Here is a 22,782-nt window from a genome sequence, read left to right as displayed (position 1 = left end):
TGTGGGATTGAACATTACTCAACACTTCAAAGAAAATATAGCAATTTTTGTAGCATGTTTCCTACTTAATACATATCTAAAAATATTAAAACATTTTATCATATTAAAACTATATGTATAAGTTTGAATTGAAATGTAGATATCTACAACTCTTTTAATTCTCTTGATAAAATGATAAAATGTTTTAGATATGGATTAAGTGGGAAACATACTACAAAAATTGCTATATTTTCTTTGAAGTGTTGAGTAATGCTCAATCCCACATAGTATTGGAAACACTATATGGAAGTGTATTTAAGGCTTGGATTTCCCATTTCCTTGTTGAGTGAAAAAGAACAAGGGGGACTCTCGCGCGCCGCCGCCATCGCCGTCTCGTCTCGGGTCGTGGTCGTGGTCGTGGTCGTGGTAATACGTGTCTTCGACACGTCCGCGCGGATACTATCTTTTTAGAGAAAATTCTTAAGAAACAAAATCTTTTTTTAATTTACTGTAGACTATCGCAACGACTCTGTAGACTATCGCAACGCGAAATGGAAATCGCAACGACACTGTAGACTACCGCAACGCGAGATGAAAAATCGCAACGACACTGTACACTATCGCGACACGAAATGGAAAATCGCAACGCGATTTTCAACTATCGCAACGCGAAATGGAAAATCGCAACGACACTCTAGACTATCGCAACGCGAAATGGAAAATAGCAACGACACTGTAGACTATCGCAATGCGATTTTCAACTATCGCAACGCAAAATGCAACGCGAATTTGCAATACTGAAAATCGCGTTGCGAATTAGAGATCGCATTGCGATTTTATTGGTCATTTTGGCAAATCCAAAAAAAGTTGGTTAAAATCGTATATTATAAGGCATTTTTGGTCACTGAGGCGATTTTCTCTTAAAACTATATGTATAAGTTTGAATTGAAATGTAGATATCTACAACTCTTTTAATTCTCTTGATAAAATGATAAAATGTTTTAGATATGGATTAAGTGGGAAACATGCTACAAAAATTGCTATATTTTCTTTGAAGTGTTGAGTAATGCTCAATCCCACATAGTATTGGAAACACTATATGAAAGTGTATTTAAGGCTTGGATTTCTCATTTCCTTGTTGAGTGAAAGATAACAAGGGGGACTCTCGCGCGCCGCCGCCGTCTCGTGGTCGTGGTCGTGGTCGTGGTAATACGTGTCTTCGACACGTCCGCGCGGATACTATCTTTTTAGAGAAAATTCTTAAGAAACAAAATCTTTTTTTAATTTACTGTAGACTATCGCAATGACACTGTAGACTACCGCAACGCGAAATGAAAAATCGCAACGACACTGTAGACTATCGCAACGCGAGATGAAAAATCGCAACGACACTGTACACTATTGCAACGCGAAATGGAAAATCGCAACGACACTGTAGACTATCGCAACGCGAAATGGAAAATAGCAACGATACTGTAGACTATCGCAACGCGATTTTCAACTATCGCAACGCGAAATGCAACGCGAATTTGCAATACTGAAAAATCGCGTTGCGAATTAGAGATCGCATTGCGATTTTATTAGTCATTTTGGCAAATCCAAAAAAAGTTGGTTAAAATCGTATATTATTAGGCATTTTTGGTCACTGAGGCGATTTTCTCTTAAAAAAATTTGAACATTTATTGTGTTATAGTTACAACTGATTATTTTAAAAAAAGATATGACTTTGGGGTATACAGCTTTAATGAACTAAAAATATTAAAATTAAAAAAAAACATAATGAGTTTTTGCCTTATATTTTAATAAATTTTTAATGCAATCTTAATTCTACGTATGAGGAGGGAAAAGAGGTTACAGAAGAAGAAAAGAGTATTATTAGTAATTATAGAACTTATGATTTTTTTTTTGTTGAATAGTCTAAAACTCATAATCTAAACGAATATGATCAATAAAATTATAATATGTGAAAAAATATTAGTGTTACATATTAAAATTATTGCAAAAATTTGATAGAAGCCGCATCGAAAAACAAACCACAAAAGGGGATGAAGCTATTTAACACCATCAACAAATCGTAAATCAAAATCGAGCGACATGAAAATATTATCTACGAATGTCAATCACGTATCTAAATTTAATTCGATGATCCACAGCAAAGAAGATCAACATGATAACAAATAAGCGTCATATTGATTAGTTGTGTGATAATGTCAAATCCAACCTTAAAAAATAAATAAAATAATGACCAAACAACCGAAAATGTACAATAAAGACAAAGAAAACATGTTATAAAAATATAAGAAGACGTGTCATATAAACATAATTACGAAAAAAAAAAAAAAATAACACACTATATTAAAGTAAATAAAAATAATGGATATAAGCTATCGATTATCAATATTAAAATTAATGTCTCTATCGATAAAAAAAAAAGTTAACCAGCTAACAAAAAATGAAAAGAAATGAGACAAATATTGAATTTATTTTTATGCGAAGAAAAAATTCTAAATGAAATGATTTATGTATATAAAAATAATAAAATAAAGCACGTGAGTCAAAGATTTTAGTCAACTAACTCTAAACATTTAAGAATATTCGCTATATTTCCAATATTAACCTTCACAATACTAAAATTTACGAATATACCTCCGAGATTCAACAGATTTAAAAACACCGATGCCTCTTCAATTTTAGTGAACGCTTCAAAAAATGGCGGTAACGCTTAACCTCCTTTCAACGGCGTTGCTTCTGCTAACGTGCGCCGTCACCCGCTGCCCGGACTGCGGTGCCGTACCCTCTCTCGACCGGCCCAGCCTGCGGCGACCAGAACTACAAAATCCGCTGCGACGCGGGCTCACTGGTCTTCGATACCCTCAACAACACCTGCCCGATCACGTCCATCAGTCGTTTGAATCAACGGCTCGTGATCCAGCCGGCGAGTCTTGTGCCGAACACGTGCGTCACGACCGACCTGCCCTCCGAAGGCGTACATCTCAACAGCAGTTTACCTTTTAACATCACCAGCAGCAACACCGTCATGTTCTTGAACTGTACGGAATCGATCCTCCGTTCCCCGTTGGACTGCTCCGCGACGGGATTGTGCCACGTGTACGTCAACGAGAGTTCGAGAGCGACGGCTTGTAAGGCGGCGCGGATCTGTTGTACTTTCGGAGCCAGCGGAGGAGCGACGGCGCATGCAATCAGGGCTAGGGAGACAGGGTGTAGGGCTTATACGAGCTTCGTTAACTTGCAATCGGATTTGCCAGTGGACCGGTGGCCTGAACCGGGAATGGAGTTGCAGTGGGTTTCGCCGCCTGAACCAATTTGTGGTACCCAAGCGGATTGTGATGGGAACTCCACTTGTGGGCCCGACCCGAATTCGAATGGAGGCCGGAGGTGTTAATGTAATTCCGGGCTGTTTTGGGATCCGATTGATGGGGTTTGTTCTGCGAGTGAGTTTTGTTTTAGAACTTCAATTATTTTTGTTATTTTCTGGCGGCAGTATTTACAGATGGCATGATTTCATTTTCTTTTGCAGATATTACGTGTGAGAATCCTGATGGCTGCAGCGACTCAGACCAGACTGCTTTGATCGCAGGTACTTTCCCTGATTTAAAAACAATTTTTTCTTCTTTTTTCCTTTTAAGTTTGGAAACTTTTAGTAAAAAATGCGATTGAAAATTGAGCCTGTTTTGCTGAAATAGCTGTTAACTTGCAATCGAACTTGAAGTTTACAATTGGAAACTCAGCTCGAGTTAGATTGAGTAAGATCGAACTTGATTATAGATAAAAAAATTAGAGTAAATTACGTATCTAATATCTAAATTATTATTTTTATTTTATTTTAGTATTTAATTTTTTTAAAATTATTTCTAATATTTAGTTTAAGTTTTAGTTTAATACTCATTCATTAAAAAAATTAACAAAATTACTGATGTAACATTTTTATAATTCTTTTCAATAATACTATGATATTATTTTATAATGACACGTTAATATTACAATTAAGTTTTTAACGACAATTGTCAAAATGAAACTTAAACTAAACTTTAAATATTTTTTTTTTAAAAAACATAAATTTTAAATAGTAAAAGAGAACAAAAATAATAATTTAAGTATTAAATGTATAGTTTTATACTTATTTATTTAATAAAAAATATTGATGTATAATAAAATAAATGTGGGTGATAGAAGACGATGACAAATCATTTTTAATAGTCTAAGTGATTATAAAATACAAAATAGTTTATGTTCAGAGTTCTTTTAAACCACTTGACAATATATATACATATAAGGGAAAACTATTATTTTTAAAATTACTGGATGAGTTCAATATTTTTTTATTTAAATAAAAAAATATTGATTATAATAATCGAAGAAAATGATAGAGAAAACTCTTAAAATGTCAAGAGGAAAAAGATGGAAATCCCTCTAAACAAAAATATTAATGAAAAGGCTAAAACAACAATTAATTTTAATTATTTTAGTCAAATATAAGATTGTTTTAATTACTTTGAACGCTATTGATACTAAAAAAGTTGTACAAATATATGATTTAGGAACGAAAGATTAAGATGGATAATCATACTTTAAGTGTCCTTGAAGTGGATAATGATCATATCCCGTGTGATCCGATCACATCCCGTGTGATCCGATCACATCCAGGCTTGGTTTAGAAAACGACACTTTTGTCTGATATCATGAATTTGGAGATTGAAACTTTGAATATTCAAAGTCACATGTGAACTTTTTATATCACTTGATAGATTTTTTTTATATTTAAATTCAAGTTTCTAGATATGTTGGACTATTTGCATTATCTTTGACCTGTTTTGCTGATTTTATTATTTGAATTCGAGTATAATTGTCAAATATATAATTTTTTTTATTGAGTTTTAAGATTATTATTATATTTATACTCACATTCGGATATACATCACATTTCTGTTTATTTACTTATTTCTTATTATTCTGACTTGGGCATTTGGGAATATATGTATTGATATATAATTATATTTGATGAACTTTTGAATTTCCAAATTTATCCTTAAACTCTAACCCTCATTTTAAATTGGTCCCCAAACTTTTGAATGTTTCATTTTCATCTCAAACTTTTGAATGATTTTGGATAAATTGAAATATTCAAAAGTTTGGCGATCAATATAGAATGAGGTTCATAGTTTGAGGATGAAATTGAAATTTTCAAAATGTTGAGTATCAATTTTGATTGAGAGTCGGATAAAATTAAAGTATTGAAAAAGTTTAAAGACTAACATAGAATGAAGATCATAGTTTGAGGATGTGTGGTGCAATTAACTCTTTTATATTCATATTTGATATTCATCATATCTTTATACATATGTACGGATATGCATAAATTGGAAAGAAATATGGTAAAAGATTCTGTAATTAATGAAATTTTATTTAACAATTTAAACATTGAGTTTGGTAATGTTCTTTGTGAATGGTCTCTGAATTTGCTACTTGGTTGGAAACTTCCTCGATCCTATGTCTTCATCGTGCAGGTTTAACTGCCTGCCGGACTCAGTATGGCGCTCGTTGTGGCGATCATCGGCATCCTTCTCTACAAACGCCATATGCGAATCGTGGAAGCACAAGAGCACCTACGGAAGGAGCTCGAAGCAATTCTTAACTCCAACAATGGAGACAAAGCAGCCAAGGTTTTCACCGGCAAAGAGATAAAGAAAGCAACGAACAATTTCTCGAGAGACCTTATCCTAGGAGCCGGTGGCTACGGTGAAATCTACAAAGGAATTCTCGATGACGGCACCGTCGTTGCCGTCAAATGTGCCAAGCTCGGCAACACCAAAGGAACTGATCAAGTCCTGAACGAAGTATGGATCCTATGCCATGTCAATCATAAAAGCCTTGTCGGACTACTCGGATGTTGCCTCGAACTCGAGCAGCCTATAATGGTTTATGAGTTCATTGAAAACGGGAACCTATTAGATCATCTGCAGAGCCCCAACACCAGTGACAGAGCGCAACTATCTTGGAACCGTCGCCTCCAAATCGCCCGTGACACCGCCGAAGGCCTTGCATACCTGCATTTCTCTGCAGTTCCTCCGATATATCACAGAGACGACAAGTCCAGTAACATCTTACTCGATGTGAAGTTGAATGGTAAAGTTTCGGATTTCAGGTTATCTCGGTTGGCACACACCGATATGAGTCACATATCAACCTGTGCTCAAGGCACACTCGGATATCTCGATCCTGAATACTACCGGAACTACCAATTGACCGATAAAAGTGATGTTTACAGCTTCGGGGTCATTTTGTTAGAGCTTTTAAGTTCGCAAAAGGCCATAGATTTTAACAGAGATTCAGATGATGTGAACTTGGCAATATATGCGAAGAGAATGGCAGACGAAGAGAAAATCATCGATGTTATTGATCCGATATTGATCGAGAAAGCGGGTCCGTTGGAGATTGACACCATGAAAGCATTGAGATTTCTTGCATTGAGTTGCTTGGAAGAACGTAGACAAAACAGGCCGTCCATGAAAGAAATCACTGAGGAAATTGAATACATCATATGCATTGCTTCAGGTAAGGCTGTTGAAAACTAATTTTTTTGGTAAAGTATATAATAGGTCATTGAATTATGCTTAAATATCGTTTTAGTCACTGTACTTTTAAAAGTTATAAAAGTAATCATTAAATTTTATTGAACTTTTTAAAAATGATCACTACTATATTATAATAAATGTGAAATAAATTTGATGATGTCTCCTAAATTTTATCACGGGTTTGATCGAAATAAATTATTCTACTCAAATTGAATCGATAAAATTTATAAAAAATTGAATCTGGACATAGTTTAATTTTACCCTTTTATCCGTACAGATAAATGAAAGAAATTTGTATTTTGATCTCTCTGAATTGTCGAATTGCATGCATGATAACTAAAATGTCTCGATGACAATCTAACATATACTTGTTGAAGCCATTTATTCCCTTACGGAATTTACCAAACAGTAGTGGTGATGGATCAAGGAAGCTCACGGGCAGTCATCAGGAACATTTTAATTTCTCATGTATTTTAAATTTTTTTCTTTAGATTTTCATTGATAATTTATTTTCATCACTCAAATTTTTTTTATAATTTTATTTGCATAAATATAAATACCTATTGGGATATTTGTTTTTGACTAAAATATTTTTTTTGAAAATTTACACAATGTAAATTTATTTTCATCACTTAAAAGTTTTAAGAATTTGTTTTTATTTTTGAAAAAAATTTAAGTTTGTTTACGTCCATTCGTGACTTCAAGGTCCCGTTACAACCAGAAATACAAGCTAAACACCAGACTCGCGATTCAGTTCACACAAGTCACTAAATATGCAATCCAGTATTGGCAAACTGTGCCAAATGTGTCATTTCCTAACTAATTTGCTGTATCAGCAGAATCCAAATGAGCCCTGGGGCCTGTTCTTTACATGTGCATTTACAGTGTCTTAATGGAAACTTCATATTTACTATGCTTTCCATATTAATATGAACAGCACATTCAATAAATGTTCTTTTCATAGATTTCTTAACCATGAATGCATTTGAAGAAGCTGAAAAACCAGCAAAAAAAAAAGGATAAAATTTTCCATTGCAGGGAATTGAACCGGGTCTCCGAGGTGAAAGCCAGATATCCTAACCACTGAACGACAATGGAATGTTGATTTGAAAGTTATAAGATATAATTCATATATTAATGTTTTAGCTATTATTTATCCTATAGAAAAACCCAAAATCAATTTCCTTATACCTAAATAAGAAAATGTTACACATTTAACTACGTTTGAATTAATGTTCTTTTACATATTATAATAATAATTATATCAATCAAACTAAGAATGATTGCATAGTTGAACTGAACTGTGCAGCCAAATCTACTTCAGTGAGCCTAACATGCATGCATACATACACATGTGCAACCACAGTTTAGCTACATATAAAGGAGATCACCCTGTTCAGGTTGAGACCAGATCATCCCTGGATCTCTGTTTTTCAGATGAAACAGTAACCAGCATCAGGCCCTAAACACCATGGATTTAAATTATAGTTACATTTGTATTTTCACTCATATTATATTTATTGTAATTATAAACATTATTATAATTTTAATTACCGTAATTCTGTTTGATTTTTTTTAATGCTACCCTAACAGTAGTGGTCTATTATTATTATCACAATTTACCATTACTCTTTAAATTGAGATCACAATCCATCATTATTCCATTATTACGGTTATAATTTCACTTTTCACTGCTATTTTTCAATAATAAAAATTTCAATGACACCATTACCATTATATACGACCATTATTCAATTATCCAACCACTATTTAAATCCATGCTATACACCGACACGTACTGATAATTTGATATTAAAACGAGAAAAGTCTTGTCTTACATATTAACAGTATATCCAAGATATGAAGAAAGAATTTACCCTTTTCTGCAGCGAGGAAGCCAAAAGGCTACCGAATGGGAGAAAATTAATGCAGAGAAAGGGAAGAAACTATGGCGTCAGTTCATACGCAAACGCCCACATGAACCGAGCGATGGTAATCAGTATATGACGCCAAATTAACCCACAATTATATAAAACCAAAAAGAGTATATATAAGCTAAAAATGATAAACAATGAAGAAAAATATCGAATACTCTGATTATGAAGAAAAAATGAATTAAAATAATCGAGTCACTGAGTCTGATTTAGAATAATAGACCAACAAATCAACTATCGATAGCTCAGAAAAATAGCAAACACATAAGAAGAACAATGAATGAATCTAAACGATACAGAAGAGTGTTGGAATGGAGGTAGGAGGACTACACAGATATATATAAGGGAAATTATTAGGGTTTCTCCTTTTGATTTTATATTATATGTGCTTTTAAAGCAACCAGCTGAACTGGTACGTAAAGGCCCAAACATTTTCTTTGGGCTAAGTGAAACCCTGAAACTTTTTTTTTGATTTTTAGGCTTAATATTCAAATATATTCTCGACTTTATAAATTTAATTGATTTATTTTATTTTACTTTAAAATATGATTATTTTACTAAAATAATAAAATCTAACTATTACAATTTATAGTTTAGAATTAATACATAAATATACCTATAATCATAATCAATTATTTAATATATATCACTACAATACAATGTGTCTCAATAGTTAAAGTATTATTCTCTTTAGAGGTCTCGTCACGTTTATAGGGTGTATATGCATGTTATTAATGGCTATTTTTTAAAACATATATTATTTTGCAATCACCCATACAATTAAAAAAATTATTACTTATAAACAGATAAATTATTAACCAAGCCACTTAAATTTTGAGAAGACTCACAATCTCAAGAAATAATAGAATTTTTGTGCTTAATTGCATGAGTTTTAAAGAGTCTTTGAGATAATCTAAACTAGTAACATGATAGGAGATAAAACGAGTCTACCACCTCATTCGACTATTATTTTTAGATCAAGTTGGATAATAATGTCTAGGTTACCACAAAAAATATTATAGCATGATGATTTTCAACAACAGCCGCAGATGAATGAAAAATATCTTTAACTTTGATAAGAATATTATGATATGAAATAAAAAAACCACCTTCAACTTGTATGTCAACAACAAGCTACCACCTCATTCGACTATTATTTTTAGATCAAGTTAGATGTTTTTCACCTAAACTCAATCTTATCCTTCAAAAATACCTGACTCGACTCAAACCCAAATTAAAAATTAAAAAAAAAAATCAACTTAATATAATCAAGTCAAATGTACCTCCCTAATCATTTTCATAACTTATAAATTGACCTTGAATAGTAGAACATAGGTTTAAAAGAAATAAGGGGGGAGGGGGAATGGCCAAAATCTGCACTTTAGACAGTATATTGCAACTGTTGACAATGTTTGAGAACACACTAAAACACCAGGAAGATTATAATCTTTCTAGTTTGTTCTCGGGGTCGCCCACTCAACTCGAAGGATGAGATTGTCGTAACCATATCCATTCAGCTTGTTAATAGCTCTTTGGGCATCCTCTCTGTTCACAAAGTTGACAAAACCAAACCCTCTACTTGTGCCCGTCTTTTGATCCATAGCAACATACACACGAGTCACAGCACCGAATGGTCGGAAAAGTTCATGCAAGTCAGGCTCCCGGGTGTCCTCAGATAAGTTGGTTACCCTCACGGAGTTCTCATCATTCCTGCGTCTCATATCCGATCCGGTGGTTCTCTCTGCACCAGCTCTCATGCTTGGTGGAACATAAGCTCCCTTTCCAGCTCCGGGAGCAGCCACCGAGGTCTCAGATGCTGCAGGTTTCTCGACAAAGGTTTCGACTGGAGCAGCAAGATCCTTGTAAGGACATTTGGAAGTCCAGTGATCACCTTTCTTACCGCATGTACGGCACACCATGAGAACAGCACCACCCTTGCTAAGCTGAGCCAAACTGTCCCCTGCAACCTTCATTTCTTCCTGTTTGGTACCTGTAAACAATTCGATATTCCAAAGGATTTTACACCCAAAATCCGAACAGGGACAAAAAGCCAAATTCTTTTTGCAAGTTCCTAACAACATAGTTTACAACTACCGAGTCCAATTGTGTCGGAGACACATGCATTAGTTCTTGTTCCAAAATCATAGATACAAGCAAATTCACGGGTCTAAATGTCACAGGGAGAGAATGCCGTAACAAAACCTTCAAGCCCAATACTGATAACACACACTTTAGAAACATTTCTTGGATGCTGTTAATGGCCTCCGAATGAAGCCAATAAATTGGTTTCACTATTAAACATTCAAATGCTGATTTAGGAAAGATGCAATCGGTGGCCCCATGGCCACTACGCATTAAACAACAGCCATTTGATTAAATACATGATTGGCAGGACCAATCCCCCATGTTCAAATGAAATACAAAACCAGAAAAACATGTTATTGAACAAAAATGTAGGAAAATTTCAGAATAAACAGCTAGTAGGAAGACCGGGGAATGCCGACAAATGTAGTTAATGGCTCCGAAAGTGAAAATTTAAACACATTTCACAGTAAAAAAGGCGACAATCAACTGCTATAGGTGGCTTACTGACCATTCACACAAACAGACAGCAACAATGGCTGATATGTGACTGGCTAATTGACCACCATAATCAAATGAATCAAATCATTCTCACTTACGTGATTCTGTCACCAATAGCTTGAAATAATACATATAAAGATGCAATCAAATGCAAATTATGAGAAACTTAACAACAATCAAAACCAAATAAGACAAAATTAACAATAATCAATCATCCTCATCTAAAATTTTCAAATGTTATATATTCAATTTCATCAAATCTAAAACAAATCACAGATAAAAAGAAAGAAAATTTCATTAAAAAAAGGGTTAATTAGAATCTAACCAGGGGCTCTAGGTCGTTCAAGAAGGATCTCTTCTGTGGAAACCATAGTGAGCCGACTCCCAACATCTTCACGCACCGCATCGCCGAACTTTTCCCAATTCCTCCTCTCCAAAGCCCGCTTACTCAAACGGGCCTTGGCCAGCTTTCGGACTCGGGTGGTAATCGTTATTTTGACCTTATTACCTTCTTCGTTGAACTTGTATTCGATCACCTTTTTGATCCCGTTCTCATCGGGGCCGATAACTTCCTTGGGTGGTAACAAGAAGTCGAGATCGTCGTCTTCTTCTAGCTCCCCCCAACGGAGCTTGCTGGACTCGTTTTTGTCGATCGCCACCATTAGGGTTTCGAGAGAACTTGGGGGGTGGCGCTGATGGTTATTCAGATATACTTTTATAGACAAAATGCAGAAAGAGGGTTTTTGGCTACTTTATATGCTTGTTACGACGTCGTCTTATTTTACCTCTACAACAATTTTCTTTTTTGTAATTTAGCCCTAATATTATATTTTATTCAAAATATTTTTTATTGTAGTTTATAACGTTTTTCATCAATTTATTATATCTTTTATACTTTAAATAATATTTTATTTTAAAATATATTTAAAAATAGAATTATAAAATGATAGAAGATTTATCAAATAACATTATAATGTGAAAAAGAATATGAAAAAATATAAATGAATATCTTATATAGTTAAATAAAGTCGTTAAATTTCACCGATTCACATCATAATATTATAAATATTTGTAATTAAATTTGAATAGAAATTCAAAAAATCGTTTCAATTCGACTTGATTCAAATTTCATAAATTTAACTTGGCTTTAAAACTTTTTAAATAAAATTGAATAAAAAAATATGAGTCATTAACTTGACTCGATTGATACTCATCACTAATTATATTTATTAAATTATCATAAATATAATATAACAATAATAATTTTTTGAACTATTAATTTAATATATAATTTATTAATTAATAAATAAATTAAAAAATTATTTTCATATTAAATATATAAATAAAATAAATACGTTTTTATTATTTTTAATGTATAAAAGAAATTTCGATAACAAAAGTATATTGTTATTTTTATTCTCCGTCTTAATAGTCTACTTTCGCCTTCTAATGCTTTTATCTTATTATTAGAGTAATTAAGTTATATCTAAAATAAGGATAACAGAGTCAAGATGGCCGAGTTGGTCTAAGGCGCCAGTTTCAGGTACTGGTCCGAAAGGGCATGGGTTCGAATCCCATTCTTGACAAAATTTTTGAGATTGATTTTAGCTTTCGTTTTAATATTATTATTTTTGTTATAGTTTGATTTATTATTACTACAATAACTATAAATATATTGTTAATTGGGTCAACTCCAAATTAGGTCACCTATCAATATCATTGCTTGGAAGTAGTAGGTAATAATGGGAAATTAAGCCTAAAAAAACCTCTTATTCTTCAACAACACTCTTTTCAATTTCAATTTCTTCTAAATAAAAACGGACCTCATTAAAAATCTCTCCTAATCAACATAACATATTGAATCTACGAGGGGAAAAGAGTGTCTAACTACATAAACCAAATAGATTGTACATCATTTGCTACTTCTAAAGAGATAATATCAAGACAAATTGAGTCAAAAAATAACGAAGACATATATAAAATCTCATTTGACCAAAACATCTGTTACAAAATTACAAGATTGTTGAATAAGAGAAATATGAAATCTAAGGCAAACCTGGAAATATTCCTTCACTAGTCGAAGATAACAAACCAAGGTAGATAAATCTTCATCATCACGAAGCTGCTTATTCACCAAAAGAGCACAAACGGATTCAAAATGTACATTCTCCCATCCGTTAGCAAAAGTCAATGATAAAGCAGCACTAAAAGCATGAATCTCGGCTAAGTTCGGATCACCAACATTGCGCATAGCCTGTGCTAAACCACCCAAGACTCTCCCTCGATGGTTGAGAGCCACAACTCTGACAGCAATACAACCAGAACTCGGGTCAAGGAGCCGTCCAGATTGATCTTCACCACACCGAGAACCGGAGGACACCAATGGAAAGAGTAAGCAGCAAACACCAATTCATCTAAACTAGCAACAATACCAGCACCATAACCACGACGATGCGCGCAAGGAGCCTCCAGAAAATCTCAATGGATAACCTGAGAATTAACAACAAGATTCCAAGTAGGTTGTAACCGGTTATCATGAACAAACGAATTACACGCATTCTACAAGTTCCGAGATAACAGGGTCAAGATGGCCGAGTCGGTCTAAGGCGCCTGTTTCAGGTAATGGTCCGAAAGGGCATGGATTCGAATCCAATTCTTGACAAGTTATTTTAGCTAGGCTATTGTCCTATAGGCCCAAACATCATTGTTTGTTTTCTATATGTTGAAAAATAATAACTAGGTTTGGTGTTCGATTTATTATTATTGATGTTGTTTTAATAATTATAAATAAATTCCTAATTGGGTCAACTTAGGAAATTAGGTCACCTATCATTGCTTGGAATAAGTAGGTAACGATGGGAATTTAAGCCTAAAAAACCCCTTTTTCTTCAAGTTTGATTTTATATTAATGAAAGATACATGAAAATGTTTGAAGTATGTTTAAACGATTATCATAATTCATAGATTTCATTAAACTAGATGCAACTAAAGACCTCTAATTACAATATTGTAATTCTTAAAGAAAAGGTGATAAAAAATATAATTATGTATAATATTAATATTATTTAAATTTATATAATCTTGTAATTATAATATATACTATCAAATATGACATAAGTACATGGATGACAACGAGTTGAGTCAGGTTTTTAATTAATCTAACCTGGTTCGAGAAGCTACTCTCTTTGCCTGACTTGATCCAAGTTTAGGGAGGTCTCCCTCGATCTTAAATTCGACCTAAATTTTAAGATAAAAATTATATATGGCCTGACTCAATTCTACACAAATATATATAAATAATCTTATTCTTTATTCGACAAAATAGAGATTTAGTTGGAAAAAAAAATATAGAGACAATGGTATTATAGCAATTATCCCTATATATACATATGAAAATTATAATGTTGTCTTGAGTAAGTTCAAATTGAATATTTTTCACCCTAAATTCAATCTCGATCTGATTCGATCTTTCCCTTTACTAATCTCAACCCAACACAAACCTTTTTTTTAAATAACCCTATAAGATTAGGTTATAATTTGTAAGACTTGGGGCAAATTTTCAATCATACATAAATAATTACAATATAATCATTAAGGTAGTAATTACACTTTCATACAATTTTACATTAGAATTCAAATATGCCCTAAAAATATTTAATGAATTAAACAAAACAAAACAATATAAAATACTCAACATATTATATATTAAATATTTAAAGTAATTAAAATTAGTATATTAAATTGACCAAGTTAATTATGAATTTTAATAATCGATAATTAATTTATAAAATTTAATTTAAATAAATTACTCAAAATTGAATTTTCAAAATCAGTTTCTTTAGATTTTAATAAAGAGAGCTACAAAACTTAGAAATGCTAGGCCGCCCAATTCCTTCAGCCATTTCTTTCTGACTTTAAAAGTTGCCAAAAGCAGTCAAACAAAACCATGTCAATTGGCCAAAAAATAATCAACATAAGGGTAAATTACCTTCTGGTCACCCAACCATTAGGGTGCTTCTATTTTGTCACCAAACTAATTTTTTCAATTGAGGCATAAAGTTAAGAAAATTGATCAATCAAGTCACCAGTCCTAATTCGACATAATTCAACTAATTTCACTATATATATTTAAGATTTCTATCAGTCTAGTCCACAATACACCATAATCAACACTAATCATTCGTCAACATCATTTATTGGGCTAGTTACAAAATCTTTTTCACCCTTCAACTTTGAGCTTTCTCAATTTCGAGACAAGTTATTTCGCTCCAAATTTTGTGTTTTCTTTTTTTTCTTCTCATTCTCTAAAACACTTCCTTTATTAGCTCAAATGGTAAATTCTAGAAGAAAAATCATTTATCGTATTTTAAATTGAGATTGAATTGATAAAATACGTGAGTAATGAAGAGTAAATGGGTATTATATAAATCTAAAACTAGCACATCAATAATTCTGTTAACTGATTAACAGTCGATTAGTTAATTGATTAATTTTTATAACATTAATGTATCAATTTGTTTAGAGCTCCTTTTAACTTAATTTTTTTTCCAAAAATCACACAATTTAAATCACTGACTTGAAAAATTAAATCAAATTTCCAAATCGAAAATCTGAATTAATTAAACCCCTTAACTGTAAAGTCTTAAAATATTTATATTTGAGATACTATTATCACATAATATATTATAATTTTGTCACGTGGCATCGTTCATACACCGGTTATATTGAATATCTCAAACTTAGACGAATCTATGTTGTAACCACTCAAAACTTGTCCACATTGCTAAATTTGAACGATTTCTCAATTTCTAACCTAATTTAGACTTTATAAAACCATGTGTGCCAAAATCTCATAAAAATAAATAAATGAACGAGTTTATTGTATTACATGTTCCAAACTATTACTCTAATTTTTATTAGTCTTCAAACTTTTGAATATTTTAATTTTATATTCAAATTATGATTTTTATTTTAAATTGATCCTCAAGCTTTTGAATCTTTCAATTTCATCCCTAAACTTTGGAGTTAGTTTGGGGAGGTTATTGGAATGTTCAAAAGTTCGGGGACCAATTAAAATGAGAGTCATAGTTTAGGGGTGAATTTAAAATACTAAAAAATTTGAGATTAATTTAGAATGAGAGTCATAATTTGGAGATAGATTTAAAATATTTAAAGGTTTAGAGATTAATTTAGAATAAAAATTATATTTTGAGACTGAATGGTGTAATTAATTCTAAATAAATATATATAGAGGGAAAAAAGTTGATTAAATAATGTGTACCCTAGCATGTGGAGAAGTGACATATTCTGGGGCACACATATTTTTCTCATGTTTTTTAATTAATTAATATTAAAAAATGCAGTTGGTGGACCTACCTCCTACAAAAGAATTCGAATCCACTTATAGAATTTTATGGCAAATGAGTTTTTTAAATAAAATATTTATTAGACAAGTCTTTATTCGATTGATATTATAATTATTGTAGTATTTAGAAAACTATGATTTTAAGTCGTCCATTAAATTTTGAATTTAATTATTTTCTAAGTTTTTTCTTATTTTAAAGTCAAACAGACTTTTTATTTTCTGAATTCAATTGTTTTTAGATTTTTTTAGTCTTGAAATTAGATAAATTATTATCTAACTCATGTACAATTACTTTTAGGATCCTTTTAATTTTGGAACTAGACAAATTAAACCTAAGCCTACTCTTTTGTCAATTTAAATATATTTTAGGTCCATTCAATAACTTGTTCATGAGCCGTTCGTATAATGTTTATTAAGTTAAATAAACGAGTATTAACAAAAAATTTATATTCATTTGATAAATGTACGAAAAAGAACAGAGATATGTTAGATTCATTTAAGTTCATGAATAAACTCATTTATAAACTTGTTTATCGACTCGTTTATTGCCTGTTTACCCGATTCTCATTTTCCTTTTATTTTTTACATTTTAATTAAATAGAACACATAATAAATTTTGGAATTCAAATTGTGAAGCCTAAGAAACTTAAAGACTATTGATGTAAGTTCACCATTTTTCTGAACATATAAACGGACATATTCACAAATGCTTGGCGAATGCTAAGCAAACATGTTGTTGAGCATATAAACGAACATGTTCACGAATATTAACGAGCATGTTCGCGAACTCTAAATAAATTGAACACATTGAAAAATAAACAAACAAAAACGAAAAAACCTTATTTGTTCAAATTCAATTCGTTTACACCCCTAAAAAGTACGACAAGACAAACATCATTGTTCAGTCATGCCACATTTCAAGCAGACAATCACACTTTGCTAGTACATAAAACAACATGTGAGTACCACTGCGTTGCCGAAGAACCATATGGTACAAATGAAGTTGATCTTTGTTCTTTATTTGCAGAGAGCAACTAGTAGTCATGGTACAATGAAAATTCACTCTTGTCATCAAGGCGCCAAGTTTGGAACTTCTTATTCTTCTTTATTTGTAGCAGAGGAATACTGGTTATACTTTTCCCGGACAAAGGCTTCAAGGATGGCGTTCTTCTCCGGAACATCTTTGAACTCGATTCTCCGACCATGGCCTGTAAATGTAGATGGAAAACTTTCAAGATTGATTGTCATATCAATCAAATATGAGAAGAACGAAGATGATGAATCCAACTTCTGTTGAGTTTCAAATATGGCAATGAATGAAGAGTGTAAGAGGAAATATGTTCGTGTTTGAGAAGTATATAGTTCGGATCGGAAATAACACGAGGCAATGTAAGATTAAATTGTTTCATTCAACCAATTATATATAACATGTGCAGATAGATGTTCTTCAAGAGGGTGCAAAGTTTTGATTATATACAATAAAAAAAAACAGTCCGTAATGTTACAAGACAACTGATACGAACCTGGTATTATCCAATTGAAATCCAAATCTAACAACTTTTTAACACTGTCCACCTGTTCAGGCACTGTGAAAAGTAACAAAATCAGTGAGCATAGGGAAATAAAAGTGAGCATAGCACATTTAGTTGTTTTTTTTATGCGACTGTATGATGAATTCGAAGTCGAGTCATAATTTTAATACATTGTTAATGATCTGAGTAGGAAGGCAGTGGTCTTAGGCGGTTCACCTTTTGTGGATTGGACGGAGAGCCACAGTTGATAGTCTAAAGAAAGGAGAGAAAAGGAATGCAAAAGACGATGAACAATGTATGTGGGGTTGAAGATCCCCCTTTTAGCCTTGCTTGTGCGGGTATATATATCCTTGACACCAGGCAGTAGAGTGGTTAGTGTTAGTTCTAGGGTTAATGGTTATTGATGGTTTGACAGGTGGGTAGATCCGGCTCTCAGATTGTAGATTTAGCTGGTGATGAGATTGACAACGGCTATGTTGAGGGACTGTAGCAAAGTGACAGCGAAGATGTTCGGAATAGGTACAACAGATACCAAAGCTTGTGTAGGTTGAATAAGATAAAATGTCTTGTAGAGGTTCAAAATTTCGTATATTTTTTACCCATACGTTAACAATTGAAAGAATGGACAACAATCAAGTAGCATATAACTATGTATATCTGACTCTTCATTGTTCTTGAAATACCCGTGTTTGACATGTTCAACTCATATCCGACTATGGATATGGGATATGTATGACCCTCCGAATATGTGAAAAATCTCAGAAAATACCATGTCGGATTCATAACCGTATCCGACACAAACACCCAACATATATCCGACTATGGATATGGGATATGACTCACCAAATATGTGAAAAAGCTTAGTAAATACCATGTTGGATTCATAACCGTATCCGACACAAACACCCGAGTCCGTGTAACATTGGCATATAACTCAGACCACTGACTTCTCTCCATGTACTTTACGACATCAATTAATTATATTTACAGCCGACAAGAACAGGAAAAGTAATAAATGCACCATAACTTATTCAAACACTTCCATGCAATAACAGTTCTTTTTGGCACAAAGGAAGTCATGTTTACTTAGTTTTACCTGAACTTTTGTTGTACATCTCCACTATGCTGAGTCCGGATTCAGTCATTACCAGATGGTCACCGGTAAATAGAATCTTAAGCGACTTATGAAGCAGGCAGACAGATCCCTGCAACAATTTACAAAATGAATAGTTATGAGCTTTGTTCATCTCAAACCGTTTGAGAAACTTCTGAGATATCCACTTACTTCTGTGTGACCTGGAGTGTGTATAAGCATAATGTCGTTTCCGAGGCTCCATGGACCGTTCCCCTTTAGCTTTATCTCCACATCAGAAGTACAAACTTCTACCTACAGAGATGATAAAAAATGGAAGTAGCACGTTAGCTTCAAATTCGCATTTATGGCCCAACTAGTGTTCGATATAAATATATGCAGTGACAAGTGACAACCGTTCATTGCCATTTCTAGCCCTTAGATAGTTGAATGCGAAATTTTCTACAGAAAAGTTGCTACATAGAAGTGGAGTACAACATGCTTGCTGCTAAGCTTGATCCAAAGGACGGCTCTTATGAAAGAAAAATCAGTTGCCGTATTCTAGGCTATTAGTAAACTCAATTTGAGCTCTCCATTATATTGCTATTGCAGAGAACAATATAGATTATGAATAGAAGCTAGTTGCCAATGGGTTAATATATTTGAAGTTGAAAATTCTGAAGGATTTAAGTACATATAAGGTATCAAAGCAAGTATGACAATGTTTCTGTCTTAAAGATATGAAAATGCATATCAGAGGTTAAGGATGATGAAACTAACATCTTCAGAGTGCAGAATTCGATCACAGCTAAACCGCTTTGACCACTTCCCATGATCTGCAACATCATCCCTGACCATAACAACATGGATCAGAATCTTTTTTTCCAAAAGAAAAGTAAATAAAAGATATAAATTTACTAACGTACTTGTGTGTTAGAAACATATAGCGCACCCCACCCAGCATCTCGATCTTCCTCGCAAGTTTCTCTGTGAATCTCGGGCTGCAGAGAATTAATTTAGCCATGTTAGTTCAACCTCAATTGCTGATCTCCAACACGGATCTGTATTAGATACGAGTATGTTAAAACTTTTTCTATTTATTTGGAAGGTACTTTGAGGGTCATGTCCCATTCACATGTCCGGGAATATGTTGGACATAGGTGTCGTATACTTAACAAAAATGAAAAGTCGGAGCAATACAGCACCAAATACTTGTGTCGTGATAGTTTGCAGTAGATTTTTCTAACAAGAAAAGGTATAATATTTACCTATCTATAAGTAAATTTCCTTCAGGATGAATGATCAAGAAGGAAGCAGCTCCGTATGATTTCTCAGAATGATATCCACAATGATAAATACCCTGAAAATAATCATATAGCCGTAGTGATTAGGCTGTTAATCCCACGACATATAATACAAAAAACGCAGTCTTAAAAATACAGTAAAGGAATGGCATGAGTTACAGGAAGTTTCTTTTCGTCTACTGGAATCGGAAATGTGTTCTGAGCTTCTAGGATATCGGTAGGAGGTTCTTCGGTACGGATTGAACTTGTTGGACAAGAAAGCAACGCCTGAAAGTATCAACAGTCTATGATAACATTCATGGTTCTTCTGTAATATATACCTAACTAACATATCTAATTAATAAACCAATTGTATGATAATTGATACAAACAGAAATGAGAAATGCAGAAAGGCATTCAACTGTATGGATGCGTCAAATACGAGAACAAGAACCGGAAAAATGGTACCTGGAGAGCCTTGAGCCGGTCCTCACTGGAAGTTGGCTGTTTATAAACTGCAGACATTTCACTAACTCTTGTGAAGACTTGCTGAAACAAACAGAAATAAAGAACATTAAAGTAAGAACTAAGAATACGATTATTCAACAAAGGGAAAAGAGATAATAGATAAGCTGAAGAAGATGATGAATAGTCGAGATTTGAGAGAGAATATGATCTCAATCTTTAACTTGTTGATTCTCTCTTTCCCTTTACTGAACAATCGTTTACCTGATCACTCAGTTCTCAATGCATCAAGAAACTTATATCAATTAGCAGTAAGCTGACATTCATCTTATTTAAAATAAATAAATAAATGAATATGAACAAAATTTATATATTTAGTTAATAAGCGAATGAATATGAACAAAGTTGTGTTCAGTTCGTTATCCGATTCTCATTTTCCTTTTAATTTTTATATTTTAAATATTAGTGAATGTAAAAACTAAACTTAACACTAGGTGAATTTTGAAATTCAAATTATGAAGCTTACAGGTAAGGAGAGAGTGTTGATTGCCGATGGGTCTCGAACCATATAAAAAACATGTTTGAGAATGTTATAAACAAACAGATTAGTGAATGATAAACAAACTCAACACGAAGATCTTTAAAAATAACAAACAAATATAAACAAGATAGCAAAAATTATACAAATATGAACAAGACAGACATAACACTTTTTAAAATAAATAAAGGAATACGAAAATTTGTTCATTCAAATCCAGTTCATTTACACCCCTAAACTTGATTGATGAGTAATTACCGGCGCCATCCATCGGCAAGTATCACAATCTATGCAGGTATGATCTGCAAAACAGATTAACAATCAATACCAAAATTATCTTTATGACCCTTTAATTAATGAACTCATCAAAGTAACAATTTGCCACAAATTACAGTAATTTTCTGGGAAATTAATCAAATAATGATATTTACCTACAAAGAAATCTCCATCGACATTCTGGGGTCGTCTCTGTCTAACCCATTTTCCAGTTTCTGATTCCACAGCCGGGCTTTGAACTGCTTTAACCGATGAATTTCTCCACACCCTTGATTTCATTTGAGCTCTGCTTGATGAATCCTTCGGCTTAACAACTGAAGAAGGAATAACTGAGCCAATGCTTGCAAGATTGATAGCTTTGTTCATGAAAACCATGGTGAATTTTCCTACTCTCTCTTTTTTTTTCCCAAGAAGAAAGATAAAAAGTATGGATTTACAGACGTTGAAGAGTGTACGTTGAGTATTGAAATTGAGTTTGGTATCTGTTAATGTTGACTTAAGCAATGAAAATGAAGTGGATAAAGATTGAATTGAAGCCAAAATGTTGAATAATTGTGGAAAGATTGTGTAAGCAGAGACTGAAATGTGTGAAAGTCCAGCTGAAAGAGAATGATTTGGTAAGCAGTGATATCATCACTTCATTTGTCTTCTTCCTTTTCCTTGAAACAAGAGCTTTGTATTGAATGAAAAAAAATACTTTGTATTGGTTAAATTCTCTGATTAATCCCATATCCTATGGATTTAGTCCTCTATTCCAAGTTTATCAATTTTAAACCCATTCTTTTCAAATTTTAGTTTGATTCAATCCTTTTTACATAATAGGAATTCTATAGAGAATTAGAGAGACATCGATAAAAATTTAAGCATTTTTTTTAATTTCTATTAATTTTAAATTGTTTTATCCTTTCTAATGTTTAATATTTATTCCGGTAACATGTCATGCTACTCCATCAAATGATAAGTAGAGAAATTTGAAGGCTTTAGTTATCGATGTTTTTTTTATTTAAATAGTTTAAGATGATTAAAAGATAGTATTTGTTCAAATTTTTTTAACTATTAATAATACACATTCTGATCAAGTTGTTTAAATTTAAAACCTTTAAACTGAATAACATTCCTTTAACCATTAAGATGACTTGATAAGTTTAATTATCGATTAGAA

At 32.7% G+C, this 22,782-nt stretch overlaps 2 protein-coding genes, 1 non-coding gene and 1 pseudogene across 3 annotated transcripts; 2 read left to right on the top strand and 2 right to left on the bottom strand.

Annotated features, from left to right (window-relative positions):
* Window positions 1-2,688: 2,688 nt before the first annotated feature.
* Window positions 2,689-6,668, top strand: LOC120170136 (annotated as a pseudogene).
* Window positions 3,580-22,019, bottom strand: LOC120170137. Its single transcript, XM_039178143.1, has 13 exons — window positions 21,776-22,019; window positions 21,603-21,646; window positions 20,810-20,890; window positions 20,522-20,629; window positions 20,327-20,418; window positions 19,985-20,059; window positions 19,839-19,908; window positions 19,272-19,373; window positions 19,083-19,191; window positions 17,978-18,040; window positions 17,558-17,662; window positions 5,708-5,712; window positions 3,580-3,640 (listed from the first exon to the last, which is right to left on the bottom strand). Exons 1-13 carry the CDS (start codon window positions 21,993-21,995, stop codon window positions 3,638-3,640), a joined length of 1,077 nt encoding a protein of 358 aa, XP_039034074.1. The 5' UTR covers window positions 21,996-22,019; the 3' UTR covers window positions 3,580-3,637.
* On the bottom strand, window positions 9,772-11,789 carry LOC120170138 (eukaryotic translation initiation factor 3 subunit G-like). The gene is made up of 3 exons (XM_039178144.1): window positions 11,415-11,789; window positions 9,942-10,496; window positions 9,772-9,910 (listed from the first exon to the last, which is right to left on the bottom strand). Exons 1-2 carry the CDS (start codon window positions 11,749-11,751, stop codon window positions 9,958-9,960), a joined length of 876 nt encoding a protein of 291 aa, XP_039034075.1. The 5' UTR covers window positions 11,752-11,789; the 3' UTR covers window positions 9,772-9,910; window positions 9,942-9,957.
* Window positions 12,595-12,675, top strand: TRNAL-CAG. The gene has a single exon. It is a non-coding gene; the product is annotated as a tRNA-Leu (tRNA).
* Window positions 22,020-22,782: the final 763 nt, after the last annotated feature.

The sequence above is a fragment of the Hibiscus syriacus genome, unplaced genomic scaffold (assembly GCF_006381635.1).
Source record: "Hibiscus syriacus cultivar Baekdansim isolate YM2019G1 unplaced genomic scaffold, ASM638163v2 tig00111772_pilon, whole genome shotgun sequence".
Taxonomy (NCBI): domain Eukaryota; kingdom Viridiplantae; phylum Streptophyta; class Magnoliopsida; order Malvales; family Malvaceae; genus Hibiscus; species Hibiscus syriacus.
This window is presented reverse-complemented; position numbering and strand designations above follow the sequence as displayed.

Bases quoted from the DNA above. Each gene is read 5' to 3' on its own strand.
- LOC120170137 (XM_039178143.1), bottom strand. From the start codon at position 21,995: ATGGTTTTCATGAACAAAGCTATCAATCTTGCAAGCATTGGCTCAGTT. The intron at 20,891-21,602 runs GTAATTACTCAT...TGTTTGTTTCAG, and splicing joins CTTGCCGATGGATGGCGCCG to CAAGTCTTCACAAGAGTTAG. The intron at 20,060-20,326 runs GTAAATATTATA...AATTCTCTGCAG, and splicing joins GGAAATTTACTTATAGATAG to CCCGAGATTCACAGAGAAAC.
- LOC120170138 (XM_039178144.1), bottom strand. From the start codon at position 11,751: ATGGTGGCGATCGACAAAAACGAGTCCAGCAAGCTCCGTTGGGGGGAG. The intron at 10,497-11,414 runs GTTAGATTCTAA...AATTGTTTACAG, and splicing joins TGAACGACCTAGAGCCCCTG to GTACCAAACAGGAAGAAATG.